Source organism: Photinus pyralis, unplaced genomic scaffold, assembly GCF_008802855.1.
Source record: "Photinus pyralis isolate 1611_PpyrPB1 unplaced genomic scaffold, Ppyr1.3 Ppyr1.4_LG1, whole genome shotgun sequence".
Lineage (NCBI taxonomy): Eukaryota > Metazoa > Arthropoda > Insecta > Coleoptera > Lampyridae > Photinus > Photinus pyralis.
The window spans coordinates 13,436,218-13,452,765 of record NW_022170249.1 but is presented as its reverse complement, the minus strand read 5'-3'; the positions used below and the strand labels follow the sequence as shown (position 1 = coordinate 13,452,765).

Sequence of the window (16,548 nt, the reverse complement as noted above, 5' to 3'; positions counted from 1 at the left end):
CCCGCAATTCGCGTTTGAAGTTATGACACCACCATCAGTAAGAATGTAAGATTTTGTTAATTTCGATAAAAACCCTCCACAAAATAGTACTCAATTTTTGGAGCGCTTTTCATAGCTCGAGCTTCTATTGGCGACTGCGGTTCAAGCTCTAAGAAACTTTGGCGCCTAAAGACGACTACCCCTCGAAGACGCGCGGCTTACAAAAGGTGGTTAATTTCGCTCCTAGGAAAAAAAATACCGTCACGCAGGAGTTGTGCGCGTCTTTCCCACAACACCAATTTGAAAACAATCGGACCACATAGAAGGAGATAGGAAAAAACTGAAAAATCACCACGTTAGTACATCACGCTCGGGAATGGCGCCCAAATGTCGCCGACCCCATATCATGTAGCCCCTTAAAGTTAATTACACGGCCCCGGTAAGTACATGTCTTTCTGCGAGCGTTCTTCTACGGGCCCGCATTTGCTGCTAGCCAGTCAGCTACCTTTTTACAAATAAATTTCCCAAAAAGGAGCTTAAAAGAAAGCAATTTTCGTCAAATATGACAATGATGAAGAAACATTGGTCAGTTCAGTTGTATTTAATGGATATCGAAACTATTTACTATTCGATTCGATAAATTTCTTGCTATATTCGCAGAAAACGAAAAGACAGCGATGTAAAACCTTCGCTAATCGATTTCTACGAGTTTACGGATCAGTGCTATTGAATATGAGCCGGATCAAAAGTATGGTTTCGGAATACGAGCGGAGTGACAAAAAATCCCCCTACTAAAAATCGTATGCGATGCTTCGTATCTTGTTATGCATGGAAAGCGTCAACATGTTAATTTTTAAAATTTTAAAAACATACGATTATGAAACCATTTTCTCTTCCACCGCAACTCCCTCAAGATATTGACATCGAGTTATTGGCCCGTATGAATAAAAATAAGCAAATGTTTATACTTGCAAAATTCAAAGTAAATACTCGTAAGTGTTCCTTTATACTGGTTTGTTTAGCAGCGCTGCACTGCGTCCTGTCCTTCTGCTTAGCAGTGCTATTAAGTCACCCAATGCGAAGGAGCACTTACGAGTATTTACTTTGAATTTTTCAAGTATAGCATTTGCTTACTTTTATTCATACGGGCCAATGTTTAGATTTCTTGATGATTATGTAAGCTTTTGGGCGCAAGCAAATAAATCCTGCAAAATATAGATGGAAATATTTTCTAACACGATTATTAATTGAATTATCCTTTGCTAGGTAGAAAAACAAATTTAATCCCTGATAATGTATTAAAGAGAATATAAATATCTGACACAATTTTCTTCTTTTTGGTTTGGGAACCCTTCATTTTAGCAAAGCAACGAACAAATATAGCTATTAATTACACTTACAAATCCGCTAACGACTATTCTCTATAATAAATAATTGGTGCTTTACTTTTACCAGCAATTTATAATAATGCGAAAAGCAACCTTAACTGCTGTGGTTTTATTTTCAATTATTAAACTAGAAATAACCAAATTGAATATTAACAAGCTTCCCATTGTCATCCAGCAGGTTAGTGAAATAACAAAATGGAAAAATATTCACTTAGTCAGATACTAGAAACACGAAGGGTGCATTCTTACAAGGGCTTTATCATAACGGTTTTCGGCAATTGCCGTGAACATCTGCCCTTCTCGCTTATACCGGTATTGTTCAAACAGCGTGTGCTTTTTTCTATGATGGGACTCCTAATGTGTCCTATTTTTCTTCCACTTTTAGGGATATACAAACCTTTTTTTTTTGTAATTAATCGTGTGGATACTTTGCTTTATTAGATCAGTTCGATTGCAAGGGCCTATTAGACCTGAATCGCGGGATTTAATCACGCATTTATTTGTTTTAATACGAAACAAACTTTCAACTTTGTACATCCCTGAACGCGCGTCTTAAGGTTGGCACGAGCATTTCTTAAAAAGGGTCTTAAGAAAATCAAAGACGTTTTAACTTAGGGAGGGTAGATCAAAAAGCAGATGTTAAATCTTTTGTTATATTTCAACGTACTTTACCTTTAAGACGTTTGTGACCGCCAAAAGTAAACCGTTAAAACTTACCTGTGGGAAAGTGCAGATTTCTTATACGGAGGGTCCCGTGCGAATATTTTCTTGCATTCAACGCTTCAAACCAGAATTAGAATTTTTGAAAGTAGGCAGGTGTTTCATTTTAAAAATAAGTAAGTGTAAGAAATGCGGGCGTGAACCTAAAGCAGGTCAAAGAAAATCGCCCGTAGATTATTACAAATTATTCATCTTGCAAAACTTTCCCCTTTCATAGACGATTCAGAAAAATTGAAATGGTTATTCGATTATCGATTGGGCGGTATCCTGATTAAATTAACTAGCAATTATAGACCAATTGAACCTACATAATTAATATGACAATAGTACCGACCTGTTCATTATTTACACTCAGACAACTGTTGCTTTTCATTATTGATTCTAAATATTGAAAACCATCTAGTGCCTATTTGAAACTCGTAATTTTCTAATGATAGCGTTTCTTGAATTTGTGTAGTTCCATTGAGTTGTGTCATAATCGATATTAGCGAAGCAAAAACGTGTACTTGTAATTGAATTGAATGTATGTTTGAATGTGGCCGCACAGAAAATTTGAGGCATAAATATTTGTTATGGAAAATTTGAGAAAAACTACTTGCCTTTCCATCTCATGCGAAATGCGCGCAAACCGACTTATAAAAATTAATTTCTTCTCTTTTACAATCACCCTGTGAAAAGTACATCCATTCGTTTACCCCTACGCAATTCTTTTTCGTTTAGGATGTAAATAAAAATATGGCACATACACTTAGCTCTCTCCTAGTTAAACTGAATACGCCAAAATTTCAGTATTTATAAGCAATGAAAAAGTAAGTACGTAAATTCAATGGTTATGCTTATTATGAGACAAAAAGTTCGATGCCATTGCGGTGGTCCAACATTTTATTTCAAAAATCCGGCCTGTAATTTTTCGTCCAAAATTTGAACAAATTTCGTAAAGCCCTTATCTCTGAAAATTGCCACAGACGGGAAAAAAATTTATTTTTTATTTAAATATTTCTTTCTCCTGATTATCACTTTAAACTTTTAAACTGGCACAAATAGGTACCCCTTGGAAACAAAAATTTGAGAAGTTTTCAAAATTATCCCAAAGAATGCAGCACTTACGTAGCTATGTTCTCGTTTCCATTTAAGCTTCTTATAACAATCTCTTTAGGCTTGAAAATAACATTAAATAGACTCCTATTACTCAAAAACAAAGTACCTATAATAATTATTTTTTTTCTGTAAGCGCTTTCTGTCATTCTCTCCCTTCATTACTTAATCCTTTAATTTTTCCCATTTCGTGTTTTGAATAATCTTTTTCCGTTTGTAAAATATATTACCAGGGTTACATACTATGGGAATGGGAGTTTATCAAGCGTAAAACTGATCTTACAGATAAAACTAAGTAAATAATAAATCCCAATTTTAGTTCTCCACCTTTCTCCAATTGGTTGCAATTGAAGTTTCTCTTTCATCACCTTTGTTCATCTTTTCACAGAATCAAGTTTCTTTAAATAATAAAGGCCTTCTTAAATGCGGGAAAAATCCTGGCTGTGTCACAAATCTCACTCCACAGTACCTTTACACAGTCCCTTAAGCCATTTCCGGCACTACAAAATCAACGTTTTTTTGGTAGGTATAAAATTTGGGAATTTGGATTAAACTTACCTCCCAATGTTTTGTCTCCATAACATGCCCCACGCGTGGCTTATAAGATATCCGTAAAGACTCACATTGTAGAAAAGGTTTTTTCAGAATGACAGACATGTTTTTTTTTGGAAGTACCTACGTCGCTAAATAAAAGGTTGTGCATCCACAACATTTTTAAAAGTTATTTTTCAAGAACTCGTACTTCAAAATGGCGCGCCTGGAAATCTAAATGATAAAAAATATTCAGAACTGGATGAAATTTGGTATGTGGGTCTGGTGAACATGAAAATTTAAGAACCAAATTTATTCTTCGAAAATTTTAAAAATAACGCGAAATGAAATTCGCCCCGTGTTAGTGAGAACGTCTAGCGACGTTTTATTCCATGGATGGAGTGTGGCAAGCACTTCTCTGTATTGCCGTCTATTATTACCCCCAGAAGGAGTCTTTTTTTTGTTCAGCCAAGAATTTCGGTTGAATTCAGATTGTGAATAGTTTCGCTAGGTTGTTAGTTGTCTAGTTTAGTTTTAGTAATGACATTTTTTTTTATTTTTAAAAACCCGACACTCTTTTAGAATCAATTAAGGGTGCACCAGAATAATTTTGACTTCACACTCTGAAAGAACACAGCCAAAACAAAAACGAGGACACTTTTCAATAGCAATGAAAATACTTCGCCGAAAAAGTACATCACTGCGCAAGAGCAGTTTGCGACACGAATTCTGACGACAGACTGTATTCTTGGATACTGCAACTCGTATACAGTATCCCCGTGTAAAAGAGCTCTAATGTGACATTATAGTATTTTACATTATTAGCCAGGTAGGTGAGTTTTTACTGGCGATAGGAGAAGTTGACTAGCGAGCCGTTAGGCGAGCTTGTCATCTCCTAGAGCCAGTAAAAACTATTACCTGGCGTATAATGTACAATATTTTATTTGTTACTCATTTGTAAACAATAGTAAACGTAAATAATTAGTTCTTAAATTAATCTTGAAGAAATGTCTAAAATATCATGTTATCCATGTAACAGAGACTTCGCATTAATTCTGGCCAATGAAATTACTAGATTACTAACTTGTAAAATTTTTACAGGTCTGCTGTCAGTTTTACAAGTCTGCTGTCAGTTTTACAAGTCAGTAGCGTTTAAACATGACGTTTACCCGTTTGCGTTTTGTCTTGTTAATCAACGTTTACAACTGAGTAACAAATAAAATAATTTACTGTTTCCATAGCAGACGCAGATTATCATTAAAAACAAATTCGTGTAGAGTTGTTTGCCTATTATTGTCATCTATTCCATGCATTTGATCCATTTTTTTTAGTGCACTTTCACTTTCAAAAAATCAAACGGGCACTTGTTCGCTCTTGATGTCTGTCTGTCTGCCTGATTCACAAAGACTCCGGACTTACACCACTTAGACATAGACTTGGTATTGGTGTCATTCGATCAGTAATTAAAAATTATTTCATGTTTGTATTCTCGTTAAGGCATGAAATGTCCATAAAGGCTACTAAAATCGAAAAAACAAATTTGAAAGTGCACTCTTCTCCTCTTGCTCTCAAGCGTCTTAACGAATTTTTCAAGTATACATAGCCCATAATATGTATAGGTACATTAAAAAAAAATGGCTGTATAAAACCTATACAATTTTATTTTTGGTAGGTATGTCATGATCCATACTTTCTTGAGATTTTGAAATAAGTTAATTATTTCATGTTTCTTGTTGTGTCCAGCTTCCATATACTGGATATCTGCACTAGAACTGTCAAGATAAACACTTGTATTTTCAATTGGAGCTTATTACGTTGTGTATACTTTTACGTATTATCGGTATTTTGCATTCCTTTGTGAAACTCTTCCATATGCTTGAATTTATTACAATATAAGTATATTAGATTCCACGTACTTAAACACTGTAAATATGACGTTGTGCCGTTTTTCCTCAATGTTATTTAAGTCGGTAAAATACATAAACATAGGTAATAAATGACATGTTATAACATGAGACCTCATTTATCACCAGAAACTCACGCTACCCAAACTTTAGGTACGCATATTAAGCGATGAGCAGGTTTCGTTAATGGTAGCTTCAATTCAATCAATTTTAAAAGTAGCCCTTTCTATAGGCTTCTAAGATCTTTTTTATAATAGAACATAACATTGAGGAAAAACATCCAGTACAGTTTAGATCATGCAATTTAAAATGTTGCTAATTAAATCTCAAAGTAAGTCTGCAGTTACATGCAAAGAAAAGACTGCATTTTACCACCCTCAGGCGCATAACCTCCCACTGCAAGAATATATATTATAAAAACATCGGACGCAAAAACTGCATCAAAGTAACCACCCTAATTAACGACATAGGTACACTTTTCATTGTCTCGTAAAATGTTCGTAGATAGATTCGGAGACGATTGTTCATAATTAAGTAACGAAGGTAAAAACAGCGAAACGCACTTATAAAAGCCTATTTATTGACATCTACGGTGGTAATTCAGGCTTCAAAAACGAAGAGGAAGAACAGTTGCTAATTTAAGTATGCGAAACACTTCTGGCTTGTTAAAAAAAGTCGTGGAATTAACAGGTTACATAATATAATGGCATCTACATCGATAAAGTGGCAATTATACTACGATCATATCTCACGTATTGCGTTAAGTTAATGTACGAGTAGTGTGACGTATCAGTTAACACTGCAGTTCATCTCTTATTCTCTACATTGCAAAATATACACCTACCAAGCCAGCTAACTGTAAATCGCATCACCTGATAAATGAGCAACGGCCTCTGATTTTATATAATTCTAATTGTTGTTTTTTGGGGTTTTAAATATAATTATTTTGTTTCCAGGGAGTTCTACTACATCCAAATGGAAAAATACGCAAGACAGGCAGTATCGGAAGGGGTGAAAAACGCCGACGATTTACACGTCAGTGGAGATTCGGAATTGTACAGGGTGCTTAATTTGCACTACAACCGAAACAATCACATCGAGGTATGGGGCTCTCAGGTTTGTGGCTCTGATATTTCTCGCAAGTCTAATATCACTGCCAAAATTATTTTGCGTTACCTTTCGTCGGACGAGAGTCTTACGCGCGGTTTGTTTTCAGGTTCCGTCGAGCTTTAGGTTTGTTGTGGAGCAAACGCTTCGCGAATTTTTCAAAGCAATCCAGGAAGGTCGCGATGCCGAACAGTCGTGGAAGAAATCAATTTACAAAATAATTTCCAGGCTGGACGATCCGGTTCCCGAATATTTTAAATCTCCAAATTTTTTAGAACAGCTCGAGTAATATGTTACCTCAGGGTAACGTACTGCTTTATGGCGAGGGACGGTTCCTTCGCCAAATCTCTAGCTGTATTTCAACACCACAGGTTGCTAATTAATCGTGACGGCTACGTAAACGGCAGTTACGGTTAACCAACGAATCGGTGACGTGTGCGTTAGTTAACCTTCCTATAAACTGTCAACGCTTTATTGTTTAGTATTTTGGAACTAAAGAATGAGTTTGAAGATGTTGAAGATTCTCTTACGTTTGAAGAATTTGTGCGTCTTCGGGAACATTCTGGACATTGTTATATTTAAAAGAAATGTGTTAAGTTGACAGTAAACAAAAACTATTACGGTTAATCTTGCCTCAGGCTAACGTTCGTCTTAACGAACAGTGAAACATAAGATTTATAATCAATCAATTATCTCAGTGATTACAGTTGATCATTGAAGTCATTTTACCTGATAGCATTATTAAGGTCAAGTCCTCAGTTCGTTTATCCAGCAGTCGGCAAGTTACATATCTGCACACTTCGTTTACTTTTGGCAAATTCCTTTCGTTCTTTAAGTCGCTGTAAACTGTACCGAAACGTTTTTAAACCAACCTCAGGCACTTGTAAATAGTAACAATGTATATATTATACTATTTATAAACTTTCTTAACCAAAGCTATTATTTTTGCTAGTCCACGACTTAAACGTATCAAAACCTCGGTACGTTTTGGTTGTAATTAATCTTATTCGAATTTGACAATAACTTGAAAAAATTTAGGACAGTTTTGTCTTCCTAAGTTCTTTTGATTTCGTTTACTGCCCCGTTTCTCGCTTATATTAAATATAAGTGATGAAACGGCATTAGTTTATAGAATGCCTGTGAAATTTATTAAATTTCACGAGCATTTGTTTTAATTTTTGTTCAGTTATATTAAATAGGTACGCGCCCTCACCCCTTTAATTTATTACGTGTACTAATCGATGCACATTAATTTTTTTGTATATATTTATTTTTAATATTAAGTTGTAATTAAATTGTGGACACCTCCTTTAGTTTTTTAAGTTGTACCTACGTTCAGATTAATCTTATTTATTTTAAATATGTCTATTTGTGGGCTCCTGCCTGTTTAATATAATTTTTTAATTTAGGAAATTTTATTTCACTTAGCACCAATTTTAGTTTAGACTGTACACGATCTCGCAAACACTGTGTGAGGAAACTAGTCAATAAATTAATTTGTTTGATTTATTTTTTTTTCTTTTCTTTTGTAGCTAGATACATGATACAGTTTACAGGGCAAGCCGATTAGTTTTAAACTGGCGAAAGCAATTTACTCAATGCACTTTTGTATATAAATCCGCAATGTATTCCTTCTTGTCCCGTAATACGGTAAAAAAAGACAGCAAAAGGTTCCAAGATAGTTTGATCCTTGCCTGAATGTACAGAAAATGTGATTTTGCTGTTCCTATATTACGAAACTGCCGAAATTCTAAAGACTGCCGTTCGTTTATGATTATTTAGATTGTTTTGAAAAGTTAATGGGATCAGTTTCGTTAACAAAATTAATCGTTTGGAAATTTATAAAGAAGATTTGTTGAAGATTTTGTTTTAGAAATCTTGGGACCTAAAAGTTACGAAGAGTACCTTACAAAAATACGTTCCGAAAAAAATATATAATTATATGTTATAAAGTTAATAAATTTTAACGTTATCGTTGTAACGTACTATTGGCGTTGGCTTCCAAAAATAGTAGCCGCTTCTTCAAAAACCAATGCAGCGATTCACGTTTACTTCTTGTATATAGTATATAACCCAATGCAACAGTCAAATTAGTTATAGAAATTGCACATACTCGATAATTAATTTGTAACATAAATAATAGCGAAGTAGGCTGCACAGTACAAAATTTAGAAGCCAACGTCAAGGGGCGAAGGGAACTTGAAGCGAATACCCGAGTGCTTTATTTTTGAAATTTTTAAGCTTAGTGCAAAAATCCTGCAGATATAACTTGACTAAGTGGATTCATTCTAATAATAAATAAGAAGAAACTTCTCAATGTTTCGCAATAACAAAACGAAATGGCGGGCGAATAACACAATACCATCCAATGCAATCAGGTTACTTCTTATGAATTATTATAATTGTCCCGAAAAGTTTGACAAATATGTAAGACCTCAAAATTACTGTTGGATTTGACAATTCCTTATTTTATACTCAAATCCAGTTAATCAGACCTTTATCGCACAAACATTTGCAAGTGTAACTTGCCTCATTCAATGACTCATTAATCGCAAGATGGCGACTCAACCAAATGAATTGTTAAAGACAATTCGGACAGATGAATTCAGAAAAGGCCTGAGTAAGGTCACGGAGGAACTACATTTCTTTCTGGATGAGACTGTAAAGTAATTTTTGAGGTCAATCCAAGCAGTTCCCTCACAAGGGATCCATAGAATAGTGATCCTTCCTAGGTAGGAATCCCCTCAAATGCATGCCCACTCCTTCGTCTTATTTTACTGCAGTAATTTATGATGTTTGGCGGTTTTATGAAAATTTTCTGTTCAAATTTGTGTTCGGAAGCTTAAGTTTCAATATGCACACACATTCAGGAATATAGTTGCTTAATTTTCACGTGCCGCTGCAGGTGACAATCAAGCAGATTGTTTTGTTTTACAGAAAGAGATGAATATCATTAACAGGCTTCAAAAAAACACTGTTCGGAAAACGTTTAGGTCACCGGTTCAAAACAAAAAAAATACTAAAAATATCACGAAAAAAGTACAAGCTTATTTTAAGCACCTCTGCGCCTTAATTAAAATTTGAAGCAAAATGATATGAGTGTGTATAACCAAAATCTGCCTTATTCTATTTTCTTATGACGAAAAATCTCCTACCGTTATAGCGCGATTATTTGCTAGTATATATAAATATATCGTTCTTCATCCAGATACCGGCGATTTTTAACCATTTTTCATTAAGGTTATCAACTTATCTAGTCCAATATGTAATACATAGCATTTTGTGTGAGTTGTAGTATACATGTACAATTGTTGGTAAAAAAATCGGGTGTCTCCGTTCAATTCGTATTTAGTTACTCTTTTGGTTTACAAACTACGTTACGTTAACGTTATTGTTACGTTGCAGTGTAGTTTACTAGGTGTTTATATACTCGGTTAAGGTAACCTGATTTACACATGAAACATTCTTACAGTTAATGAAAGGAACGAAACTTTTGCAATTGTGTATAAAAATGTTGGAATTTCAAAATTTTATCTGTAGACAAGCAAAATTTATATATCCATGGAAACTTTGTAGGCGTGGCTCAAATTATATCTTTAATAAATTATTTTGAGAATATTTTTATTGAGGCACTACGTTTATGGCAAAGATTTTTAGATTTAAGCGTTGTTTAGGATTTAGTGAAAATCAAAATTTAGCGCGTATTTGAATGTGATAACCATTAATAAACTACATAGAGACAACGTTAACAAGGAAAGTAAAGCATGATTAATTTCGTCACACCAAAATTTTCATTTTGCGACAAATTTTGTATTAAAGAACGTTCTCATTATGAAATAGTCCTTAAAGAGCCACACAAAAACTGATGCAATAGTAAGCAATGAAGGCAATTATAACCAATATCTATACAGTTCTAGAAATTTCGACTAACCGGAAACACTTTCACATTTAAAATTTACATTGGGCCAATTCGTCCGTCAAAAAAGTGCCTTCAAATTTGTTTTTACGAAAAAAAAAATTACAAAGTAAGGGCCCTAAATAGACACAATGCCCAACCAAAGCGTTCTTTAAGACACACTTTGCCGGATGTACTTTTTCTCGGTTTGATTAAGAGACACCCGATATCATAATTCATAAGGTTATTTCATAAATATTATATTGTTATGCTAAGAAGCTAAGCCGAGCTGTCCTGAGCTTTGGTAAAGCTACTACTATTTGTGGTATATAGTAACTTTGAACTAGAAGTAGATAATAATATAACATACAGATCGATGGTTTTAGTTACACCCATGTTACAGTTTACGTTAACTGTTATTGTTATTCGTTAAACTCTAAGGATAGAAGTGGGAACAAATTTTGAAGCTTAAGTAGAAAGAAAACTATACCGATGCTTAAAACAAGTATAGATAATGAGGCACAGAAATCTCAGGCAATAACACTATAATGTGCCCGAAACTGCAACACAACACAATTTAAACGGCCTATTGCTTTTCGAAAATTTCCGTATGGTATAGCTTTCAACAAAAAAAGTGCAATATTTCGAAATTTGTTCCCGAATTTATTCCATAAAGCCCTATTAAGTTTATTTTCAGTCACCAGATGACTTCTGTCTTCCTCGTTCCAACTCGACAACGATTCCTATGACAATCGTCAAATATAACCACTGGATTTTAAGGATTTTGGCATCAAAATTTCCGGAAATATGGCAAAAATGCCGTATGGATATATTAATAAAAGAAATGTACCACTCCTTTGGCTATTAATCACCATTGAATTTAGATTAAAATTATTGTTAACTCAAGATCTGTTTGTCTGTGGAACGCTCTACGAAGCCGTGCTGATTATAATGGCGTTTTTGATGTATTGTGTTAATGTAATTTGTTAAGTTATGGTTTTGTAGTTACCTTCCGTTGTTAATGGAGGTTGTGCCGTGGAAATGGGTCTATTCACTATTACAAGCGTTTTTCCATGTTGCAACCTCCATGGTGCGGACTTCGAAAGCTTGCTCGTCATAATGTCAGTGATCGGGAATCATTCTTCTCTTATCCAGAAGTATAACAATTGGTATATTATCCATGTACAGAAATGGTAGTTATTGTAATAAAATATTAGTGTAAGATGTGCTATTGTAACATAAGAGAAGAGTGATGATCAAGAAAGCGATGAGCGTGGACGAGGTCTGTGGTTAGATCAATTGTTACTAATGTTAATTTGGAGGCAATGAATGAGCGGACAACTTGAGTTATAAAAAAATTTGGTAAAAGCAGTGGTTAGTTGTCGAGTGCGTTAGGTCATAGTCGCTGGTGCTTTTGACCACCGCCACAGCCACAGGCTCCGATAAATCAGTAACTATTAAGGTTAGGCATCGCGTAAACGATAGAGAATCGAAATAAGATTGTATATTTAGTACAAAAAAACGTGAAAATCGAGATAGCTCAAAATTTATTTCGTTTCGCGCTTCCCGACGGCGGCCCAAAAGTTTATATGTGTAAGAATTTAAAGTATTTTTATATTTATATTGGTGTGAATCAAAATTTGGTATGGACAAAAATTATTGTAGAGTTTTTAGGTTTATAAATTTAAGGAAATTAACGTTTAGGAATTTTTAAATAAATTTGTATATAAAAATTTATATATAATATATAGTTGGCCGTTGGCGGGATCCGCGCCTTTGGGAAGTGTGTGAATGAGGCGTGGCGACGCATACTATTATACTATATACGTACAAAGTACTCATAGGTGTGCGAGCAGCACCTTCCAAACGTTGCTTTTGTTTTATTTAGCGTGTGCAGTATCCATGTTACATTAGACAATTTTACTATTTGGTGTACAGCAATTGTTTCGACTTCCAGCAAGCTATCGCTTAGTCTGGTCGATCGAGATATTGTGACTGTGTTTTCATTGAGCAGCATAATAAATATACATTTATTTGGAAACACTCTGCATTTATCATCACCCACACCTTAACCTAAAAAGCTAGATATCTGCAAAAACCCAGTATTGCGTGAAATTCACCGGAGTCTACTACAGTCAGTCTCGAGTTCTTCGCCTAATATAAATCTTGATGGGACGTAATATTATATACTGTGGTTTCACTGGCGTAATTAAAACATTGCGATTCGTGACATACATAAATAAATGCAGCAAGTGACCAGTCTAAAGTCCTAATATTAAAAGCCAAACATAATGAAAACTGTTTGCTGTTGAATGGATTAACAAAATTAAAGAAAAAGTGACTGAGGGCATTGGGTGGTTTTCATGGAGAAGACTTCGGTTTCCGAAAGAACAAAATCCAAGGGAGACCCAAAGAGCTTAAAAGAAACCCTGATCTAGATTTGGGAAATACGGGGAAATCCAGAGAAATTCAAGGGGAATAACAACGTTAGTTTGTCTCAGTATATTAGACATTTACATTTTGATGGTGATAGTTACATTTGTGAACAAAGAGGCCGTCCTAATTACATTGAGACATTCTTCTATCGTACGGTCTATTGATTTTCTTGATTAACGGTATAAGGTGCCAATGGCGACTGCTGATTCCATGAACGCTTCGAAAATGAGATATGTTTGGAAGCTAAGAGTGAATTTCCAAATACATCCATTTTGGATTAAAATGAAACGCCCTGATTAACATTGTTAGCAAGAAAACGGATGGGAAGCGCAATCATTTCTAAGAATCAAGCATACAGTCCATTGGGGTTTTCTTTAAAAGAAGTTTAAGGAAATTGCAGGCACCCTCATCGATGTTTACAACGCTGTGAAGCTATATCTACCCCTCCTTTGACTTGATGTTGTGCGTTAATTGCAAAACAAGAGGGGCATTTGGCGAAGACTTGTCCCGAATCACCAAACTAGACACAGACAGACCCTCTAATGGGAAGCCGGGCACACTCGAACGCCCTGAAATAAATGTTGCTACAAAACTGGAGACCAGAAAACAAAAGCATCGTTTTACTCGGATCATCAGCCGAATAGGAGGAAACCCTCTGAGCGACAACTCTTACCAATGCTCTACACTTCTACAGTATACATCCTCAAATGATATCAAACGACCACATATTTCACCTAAACTCGACGTAAACACGAGAATTTTAACTTAGACAATGAAATATCAACGGGTTTTACGCCAAGCAAAGAGTTTCTCGAGCTACTTATTACTTATTAGTAAGTCAAACTGCGATTGCATCTGTCTATAAGAGACAAATTTTAAAGAAGAATCATGTGCCACAATCCGAGGGGAGGAGTAGCAGTATATGCCAAGGATAAATGGAGCATAGTCTCAATACGTCCCTAGAACCCTAAGAGTACAATCAGCCCAACCGATGACTATATGCAGTGTGTATCTCCCAAATAACGAACCACTTCCTCGGACCACGAAGAAGTTATAAACCAGCTCCCTGGACTATTAATTCTCTGTGGAGACTTTAACCCCCATAAACCCCCATAATATTTTATGGGGGTCTGATACCAGCGACCAACGCCGCAAAATTGTTGAAAAGTGGTACAACGACCAAGATCAGATCAACCTCCTTGATAGAGGCGCTAGTACCCACCTCGATGGCATTTGAGACCGTCACACCTCCATTGACCTCACTTTTGCATAATCTAACATTGTCATTGACCTCACGTGGACAGTTAATTTCAACAGTGACCACTACCGGATAATTAACTTCATAAAGGCTAACGAACGTATGCCAAATCCAAATTACTCTCCAAAATGGATAATAAAGAACGCGGACTGGGAAAAATATCGGAACTGCTTTGCTAAACAAGGCGAATGATAAAACAGAATCCTTCTTCGATGTTATCCAGCAGCAGCCAACGAATCAATCCCCATATCTTCTGAAAAAGTGATACGCAAATTGTTACCTTGGTGGAACCCTGAGTATAAAACACCTACTAAGGACGCTAAAAAAGCTTTCCGCAATTATCGAAAGAACCCCAGTGAAGAAAATAAGATCCTCTTAAAAAAATAGTGCTGTAGCTCGTTGTACGGTTAAGAAAGTAAAAAGAGACAATCAACAAGATGTCGGCCACTGCGTGGAAGTCAGAATCATTTTCGGAAAATGTCCTTACCTCCATTCTTTCCGAACATTTAATATACCCAGGAAGTCGCAGACCTTTTGAAACATCTGCCTTAAACTCAAGTGACTTTAGGGTTCATCGGAATAACCCTAGCGAAACAAATCCTCAGCATGATCCGATAAACGATTCAGTCTGTCTTTGTGGAACACGCCACAACACCAGTCCAGATCCGGCCAGCATTCCGCATGCATTGATTAAGAATTTACCCCACTCGTACCTCGAATTTACTGAGAATATTCAACTGTCTTTGAAATGCACACTCCTTTCCCCACCAGTGGAGAGAGGCCACCGTAACCCAATCCACAATCCGAATAAAGAACGAGCACAAACTTCAAGCTATCGACCAGCCTCACTTAGCGTGTATCCCATGATACTTGTGTAAGGTTGGGGAGAGAATAGTTTTCCGGCGTCTCAGATGGCAGCTAGAAAAGGACATCTGTTAGCACTCCATCAGTTCGGTTCTCGCAGCTTCAGATCAACAACTGACTACCTAGCCGATATTAGTACTACCCTTGCCAACCACCCGCACCTCCTCTTGGTCTCTCTGGATATAGAAAAGGCGTACGAAACAACATGGACCATTTAAGTCATCAAGATCATAATGTCGGGCAATCTCATAACCTTTATTGCGAACTTCCTCAACCGCTGACGCGTGAAAGTGAGAAACAATGGAAGGCTGTCCACACTAGTTTCTATCAATGGGCTACTCCAGAGATTTGATCTCAGCGCCATTCTGCTCATCGTAACTATCAACCATGCTCTCAGAATCCTTAAATCCTCTTGTCACGGGAAACGAATTAGCAGATCAAGCCGCAAACGCTACGACGACGATATATGATCTGCCGGATGCACCTCTTATACTACATGAAAAAGATGATCCACAAGGAGACCCTGAATTATTGGAACAGCATATGGTTACAAACACATATTTGAAAACCTCTATAAGTTGAGCCAACTGTCAGTAGATGACCCGTATACGCATCGGCCACACTAATCTCAGTCATTCGTTCTTTCTATCTAAAGCGACCTCTATTCAGTGCTATTCCCCAATATCTGTGAAGCACCTTCTGGTTGAGTGAAACTACTACCAGCAGGATCAACAACAAGCAGGAATAACCCACGACCTTTCAGCAATGTTGGCAAACTCCGACGATTGCAGAAAAATTATAACCTCTACCACAAACATATTAATGTACCAATTAATTTAACTTGTAAATATGTTGTCTATGTTCTCCTTTCTAAAATATGTTTTTTTTTTTAGATGCGCTGATATTATATACTTATAGTCGCTGATGAAGGTGCCTTGTAAATAAAATTAAATAAAGAAAATGTTGTAGCGCATATTCTATAAATTCAGAGAGACATCGGGGGCGCCACTAGCCGCCATCGAGGTGCCATCAAGCCGACAATAGACTATCGGCGATAAGGAATGAAAGCAGATGCGAAATATGATACGCTTTCTAAACTATTCAAGAATGTTCCGTGATTTTTTCAAGATGGATTGTGTTTAAAGACATTCTCAAGATCAATATCGCAGTAAAAACATTTTTCTGAACAGATTATTTATTGCATAAGGATAGGTAATATTAAATAAACTTAGATTCTTCCGTCGTTTTCATGGAAACAGTATTGTTTGCTGTTCTGGACTTTTATTTCATGTTCCGCGTCCGATTTTTAATTAGAATCAAAGATCTCATTACAATGAACAATCATTTGTTTCACTTTATCTACTCTTGCGG

The 16,548-nt window shown here is 35.9% G+C and overlaps 1 protein-coding gene across 9 annotated transcripts in view; it reads left to right on the top strand.

Annotated features, from left to right (window-relative positions):
- The window catches only part of LOC116174645 (homeobox protein prospero), an 83,343-nt gene extending 70,714 nt beyond the window's left edge, over positions 1–12,629 (top strand). For 7 of the 9 annotated variants that reach the window (XM_031492608.1, XM_031492614.1, XM_031492632.1 and 4 more), the window contains 2 exons: positions 6,574–6,733; positions 6,834–12,629. In XM_031492608.1, coding sequence (XP_031348468.1) covers positions 6,574–6,733; positions 6,834–7,013 — 340 coding nt within the window. In that variant the 3' untranslated portion in view covers positions 7,014–12,629. The remainder of the gene's footprint in view (positions 1–6,573; positions 6,734–6,833) is intronic. The other 2 variants (XM_031492643.1, XM_031492618.1) reach the window with 1 other exon arrangement.
- The last annotated feature ends 3,919 nt before the right edge of the window (positions 12,630–16,548 follow it).